At 43.7% G+C, this 6,962-nt stretch overlaps 1 protein-coding gene across 1 annotated transcript; it reads right to left on the reverse strand.

Moving 5' to 3' along the window:
- Window positions 1-1,876: 1,876 nt before the first annotated feature.
- On the reverse strand, window positions 1,877-5,286 carry LOC122943679. The gene is made up of 2 exons (XM_044301600.1): window positions 2,315-5,286; window positions 1,877-2,099 (listed from the first exon to the last, which is right to left on the reverse strand). Exon 1 carries the CDS (start codon window positions 3,332-3,334, stop codon window positions 2,357-2,359), a length of 978 nt encoding a protein of 325 aa, XP_044157535.1. The 5' UTR covers window positions 3,335-5,286; the 3' UTR covers window positions 1,877-2,099; window positions 2,315-2,356.
- Window positions 5,287-6,962: the final 1,676 nt, after the last annotated feature.

Genomic DNA, 6,962 nt, shown 5'->3' on the forward strand with positions numbered 1-6,962 from the left:
GGCTGTGGTTGCTGCTGCACGCAATGTTGATGGTGAACAGATCAAAACACTGACAGAATCCATGGATGGCAGGCTTTTGAGTGTCCTTGCAAAGAAAGGTGGCTATATTGGTCACTGATTTGTTTTTGTTTTGTTTTTGAATGTCAGAAATGTATATTTGTGAATGTTGAGATGTTATATTGGTTTCACTGGTAAAAATAAATAATTGAAATGGGTATATATTTGTTTTTTGTTAAGTTGCCTAATAATTATGTACAGTAATAGTCACCTGCACACACAGATATCCCCCTAAAATAGCTAAAACTAAAAACAAACTAAAAACTACTTCCAAAAATATTCAGCTTTGATATTAATGAGTTTTTTTGGGTTCATTGAGAACATGGTTGTTGTTCAATAATAAAATTAATCCTCAAAAATACAACTTGCCTAATAATTCTGCACTCCCTGTATATTGTTGCAATAACACTAGCTTTTGAACGGCACAGTAATTTTCTCATGGACTTACTTTGGCCTACATGAAACTTCATACAAAACAGTGAATATAAATCAACATTGCTCTTAAAGGCAATGAATACCCATTATAACTAAAATAAGTAAATATAACTGTTTAAACTTATGAAAAAGCACAACATATCCCCCTTCATTACAATGTAATCCAATAGAGAAGTTGGATTACATTGGAATGTCACAAAGGGCTTTTCATTCGGATTCTTCGAGAACCCGGGTGCGCAGATTTGGTTTGTAATGTTCCAACCAAAGCTTTGCTAAAGTTTTTCTGAAGAACTTTATCCAACGCACCACTTGGATGGTCAGGAAACGTAACCATCCCAGAATGATGACAATCAGCACACCCCATACATAATCCGCCCCCCATGACCACATGGAGGGATGTAACATATCATTGTCCGACACAGAATAGTGTAACGTGTCCATGGCGACGTTATCCTTCCTGATTACCATGCGGACTGTGTGGCTAGGCTTGTTGTCTAGCAGAAATTTTAAATCTGGATTAATGGTAATCTCTTGGTTTTGGAAGGCATCAATACTCTCCACTTGTCCCCTATGTCGACCGGATATAGAGTACGGTTTCCAATCATAATCACCATCACATGATCATTTGAAAAAACAGTCATATCTGGTAAACGGGTACTAACAAGCCACTTGTCTTGTATCAAAACAGCGTTCACTACCTTATCCTCCTCGATTTTAGACAGGGTCACCTGGCACTTTTCTGATCCATGTGTCTCATATTCAAGACCACACAGCGCATTAGTTGCGTCATAATTAAAAGGATCACCTTCGCACTGGAAATTGTTGTCCCGGAATGTTACACAGTTGTCCAGAATTGGGACAGAAAGCCAATCCGGTTTCCAGAGCTGATAGGCTACAATGTCAGGAGTTTGAATCCTAACGTGGATATTGTCTTTCCAAGTGCCCACATTATGAACTCTTTTCATTTGGAACACATTATTTGTAGAAACAATGGGAATTGACAGAAGAAAACAGATTTCCATCTTTATAGGATCAATATACAACGGTATGGCAATCCCCATATTGAACGCTAAGTTCAGTTGAAAGTCCTCTACTTTCTCTTCATGTTTCTTCTGATTCTCCATCTCTGCATGAATACTCATCAGGTTCCTTTTCAGTGAACCGATCTCAAGTTCCAATGTCTTAATAGAGATGGAATTAACAGCTGATACACCGGTGGCAATGACAGTGCCCACTACGGCAAAGATTATGGCGGCTGTAATTGCAGAAATGAACCGCTTTGTTCTCTGGTCATGGTTTTCCTTGTCTGCTCCGGGATCTGTGTAACCCTTTTTTGGGAATAGCCGATGTGCATTTGATACCAAATCTTCATCTTCGGAGACGAAATCTCAGAAATGTTGAACTGTCTCTCGACGAAGACACGTGGATCCAAACTGACGTAGATCTTTTGGGATAGAATCCTCTTATTCGTCAAGATGAATCCCGTAGTATCCTGTAGCATAATCCCAGATGAAGGGCCTGGTACAGCAATCGGCTCGGCCTGGAACTTCTTCCCCAAGATCAGGACAATGTAGATAACGGCAACAACCCTCTGTGCCATTTTGCGCCTGTAATATATTGTATGACAAACATAAGTACATACATCTTCCACTTTTTATCACTCCTGCAAGAAAAGAGTTAATACTACCATACATCTTTGATTTGGTAACATTTCTTTTCTTGGACAGAGCAAGTTCTCGATACAAAAGTGAGTCAAGAGATAATTAGTGACAGAGGAAAATACATGAGGATAGGTTAGTACATTTGTATGTTCATACTATACCAATCCTGGGTTTCCATCTTTAGCTGGAACCTTATTATCTCTTTACTCTTCATCATCCGGCAATCCTTCCATTTGGTGAAGTTGTAATCTAGGGTGACAAACACGTAATTGATTAATATGCACCCATTTCTCTATAAATTCATCCCCCTTAGGAATTTTGATCTTGTAGACCGCAGGTAACAATTTGTCAATGATGACATAGGGTCCCTTCCAGGAAGGCAGGAACTTCCTTTCCTTCACCTGATCCAGGGCGAAGTTATAGAGATAAACCTGATCGGAAGTTTGGTACTCCTTTTGAGTAGTCTTCAGATCATAGTAGGTTTTGGCGCTCACGGCTGCTTTCTCCAGATTCTTCTGGGCAAATGCAAAAGCATGCTGAAGGTGCTTATGTAGATTCTCCATGTATTGGTGAGCTGCAAAGTGTCTGTCGACACTTATCAAAGAGCCATCAAACGATTTCAATCTCGGCTTCTTTGCTGTCACCTCCAATACCTGTTGGAAATAACTATATGACAATATAGTGTCTTGTGATCCTGTGTCAAGTAAACCCCTGATTGGTCCGATAAGTTCATCTTGGAGATAGGAATCAAGAAAATATCGTCCTTCTATCTGAAACAAATCACATAAAAAATTAGGGTGATCACTTATTTGACATTTGTTAAGGATTTGACCTTTCTGCAGCGTCGCGACCTCTGATGAATTCTTGGAATTCCTGCTGCTCTCGGTGGCAGCAGCAGCCCCCACCTTCGGAGAACACTGGATCACATCACAGCTTACAGATGGCAGCTCGCAGGTTGACACTGAGATTATAGGATCACTCACTGGAGAAGACACATTAGTGCAGGAATCATCATGATTAGACTGTAATATAGATAACATGTTAGACATCTCCTCCTTGGCCTCAATTTGAGGGACAAGAACACTACAAGGCAAAGTAGCATTAGAAATCACATTAGATTCTTTTACAACCATCTCAGTAGCCTTGCACCGGCCTGGGCTCTGACCCTGCCCTGCCTGCATTATGGGGCTGAGCTGGGTCCTGCAGTTGCCCCTAAAAAAGACTCAGGCTGTTTTCCAGTTGACACCTGGGACATTTTACTAACGATCTCCTGTAATTTGGCCACTTGATCTGCCAACTGATCCAAACGATTGTTTGGTTTGCGCACAGTTTGGACCCCTGGTGTGCCCTTATTAGAAGTGGGTGACCGACTTCTAGGAGAGGTAGGGGATTCAGGCCTATTTTCCTTCTGTTGTCTGGGCCTGTTGTTCCAGCGCCTGTATCCCCCCTGGGGACCCCTATTGTAATATTAGGGACGGTAATTAAACCTCCCAGCACTGGAGTTATCCCCCTCTGGCCCATTGGGGCTCTGAGGTCTTGTTTGCTTGGGTCCTACCTGTTGTCGCTGGGTTTGTTGGACAGGACCTGTAGACTGAGGGTACTTACGTGGCTGCGTTTCAAATTTGAAGCTAGGGTTTACCTTAGCTTCTGCTATGCTTTGTTCTGGGGACTTTCTATATCTCCTCTCACCTGTAGCATGGCATTCACTGATGTTATACAGTGAGGTGGCAGCCGTCACCAACCTGTCCAAGGGAGCTTTGAGATCAAGAACTCTAGCCAAGCTAAGTGTAATTTGCATGGGCATTGCATCATAAAACAGCTGTTTGAACTCCTCAGACTCCCAGTTTGGGGATCTATACGCCAACCCATAGGCATTTTTAAGGATGGGGAGGAATTCCCGGGGACTCTGATTAAGTCTACATGTGAGTTTATAGATATCACGTTTTGCAGCAGTCACAGTACGGTAAGGTCCAAATTCTGATTTGACCTCATGCAAAACATCCTGCCAATCCTGAATTCCCCTCTCCGTAAATGAAATAAAGTAGTGGCGATATTTACCATCAAATGCCCATGGTAGGAATCTGATCCTGTCCGCATCAGAATACAATTTTAAAGAATTCATGGTGGACTGGTACAGTTCTAAGTGATTGGCAATTTCAGGAGAACCCTTTTTAGAGAATTTAGGCACAGTGACATTTAAAAGCGTAATAATACTCGAGGGGTTCTGATCCTTTTCTGAACACTGGGTAGTAAGGCGGTTACAGCTTGACACGCCTGACTTAATTGGGTTAAGGCCTCCTGTGCAATCATGCCATCACCCTCAGGGGGCTTAAGGTCTCGGATGGATCTTTAAGAGCATGTGCTGATGACATATCTACATTTTGGGGTGTGATAATTGGAGGGTCTGGATATCCCTCATGATCAGACAGATCATTTTGAACCTTAGCTACAGTTTGGCTTAGTTCATTTGTTTGCTGCAGACTGCTATAACGGATGTGCAGCTCCTCTGCCTCACTTTTTAATTTGTGATAGGCAGCATGGCTGTGATCGAGCTCACATTTTAAGTCCTCGATCGATGCCTTTGCAGATTGTAATCTTTCTTCCATATGGGATATATATGCTTTCATTTTCGTTATATGCATATGTCTATTCTCTGAGAAATGCATATAAAATTGATGGCAACATCTTTAAGAGGTGTTGGTTTTTACCTGCGGTATTTTTAAGCACATCAAGATAAGTTAGTTGTCTCCTGACTATGCCAAGTGGCGTCCATACATCTTGGCTTCTGCTTGCAACTCACTTATCTATGCAGCCACATCATGATCCAAATCTAAATATGAATTTACATATTCAAAAACGTTATGGATTAACTGCTCCGGGCTAGATGGACAATCTCCTGTTGCAACATCACAACCGGCTTCCCTACCGGCTGCACTAATTTTCTTACAATAAAGTTATACACAGATCTATGAATAATCTGGGTAGCCAAGAAACGTATGAAAAAAGGGTTTACTATTTGCACAAATAATCAAAGAATTAACTCTATCTCGCTACCGGGGCCTCCATTTTATGTCGGGTATATAAAGAAAAGTCAAAAGAAAAATTATGCAAACTATATTGACCCGTGAGATGGACATAAACATCTCAAAGAGTTCAATCGAGAACCTGATTATTTTGTGCAATCACACTGATCTCACTGAAGGTATGTTCTTCCCCCCAGCCATGTACAACACCACGGGTACCAGATAGGTGATAACGAGCATCCTGGGATGCCTGTTGTGGTTGGTCTTCCTCCTCCTCCTCAAAGCCACATTCCTCCTCTGACTCATCTTCCTCACAGTTCTCTTCCAGCGTTGCCGCAGGTCCAGCAAGGGATGCTGATAAGGCTGTTTCTGGTGGTGATGGTGACCACAACTCTTCCTCTTCACACTCATCTATGGCCTGATCAGCACTCTTCACAGGGCCTGATGGTGCCTTCAGTGCGACTGACTAGGTTTGTCACCTCCTCAAAAGGACGCATGAGCCTACAGGCATTGCGCATGAGCGTCCAGTAACATGGCAAAAAAATTCCCAGCTCCACAGAGGCTATCCTAGCACCCTGGTCATACAAATACTGGTTGACGGCTTTTTCTTGTTGGAGCAGGCGGTCGAACATTAGGAGTGTTGAATTCCAACGTGTCAGGCTTTCGCAAATAAAGCGCCTCACTTGCATGTTGTTTTGCTGCTGAATATCTGAAAAGTGCGCCATGGCCGTGTAGGAACACCTGAAATGGCCACACACCTTCCTGGCCTGGTTGAGGACGTCCTGTAAGCCTGGGTACTTATGCACAAAGGGTTGTACGATCAGATTACACACATGTGCCATGCACGGCACATGTGAAAACTTACCCAAATTCAATGCCGTCAACAATGATGTGGAGCAAGACGCAGCAGCAGAAGAGGACTCAGCCGAGGAGGTTAGTGAAGAGGATGGAGTAGGAGGATTAGAGGAGGTGGCAGCAGGCCTGCCTGCAAGTCGTGGCGGTGTCACCAACTCCTCTGCAGAGCCATGCATTCCATGCTTGGCAGCCGTCAGCAGGTTTACCCAATGCGCAGTATACGTGATATACCTGCCCTGACCGTGCTTTGCAGACCAGGTATCAGTGGTCAGATGGACCAACATGCCATTGTGTGTGCCAGACATGCCATGACTTCCTTTTCCACAATAGAGTGCAGGTTGGGGATTGCCTTTTGTGAAAAAAAAAATTCCGCCAGGTACCTTCGACTGCGGTGTCCCAATAGCTACAAATTTCTTGAAGGCCTCAGACTCTACCAGCTTGTATGGAAAATGCTGGCGGGCTAAGAGTTCCGACAAGTCAGCTGTCAGACACCGGGCAAGGGGGTGACTCTGTGACATTGGCTTCTTACGCTCAAACATGTCCTTGACAGACACCTGACTGTGGGCAGAGGAGCAGGAACTGCTCAAGGCGAGAAGCGGAGTGGCGGGTGGTTGAGAGGGGGCAAGGAGGACAGCAGGGGTTGACGTGGCTGAAGATGCTGGACCAGGAGGAGGATGGTGGCTTTGAGTTTGTGTGCTGCTTGTACGCATCATGTGTTGATCCCATAGGCGTTTGTGATGTGAGATCATGTGCCTTTGCAAAGCAGTTGTACCTAGGTGGGTGTTGGACTTCCCACAACTCAGTTTCTTTTGGCACAGGTTGCAAATGGCATTGCTGTTATTAAAGGCAGACACACACAAAAAAATGCCACACTGCTGAGCTTTGCAATGACGGCATTCTGGTGGTGGCAACAGCATGCGTTGATTGGCGT

The sequence above is a fragment of the Bufo gargarizans genome, chromosome 7 (assembly GCF_014858855.1).
Source record: "Bufo gargarizans isolate SCDJY-AF-19 chromosome 7, ASM1485885v1, whole genome shotgun sequence".
In the NCBI taxonomy this organism is placed as follows: Eukaryota; Metazoa; Chordata; class Amphibia; order Anura; family Bufonidae; genus Bufo; species Bufo gargarizans.

Bases quoted from the DNA above. Each gene is read 5' to 3' on its own strand.
- LOC122943679 (XM_044301600.1), bottom strand. From the start codon at position 3,334: ATGCAGGCAGGGCAGGGTCAGAGCCCAGGCCGGTGCAAGGCTACTGAG.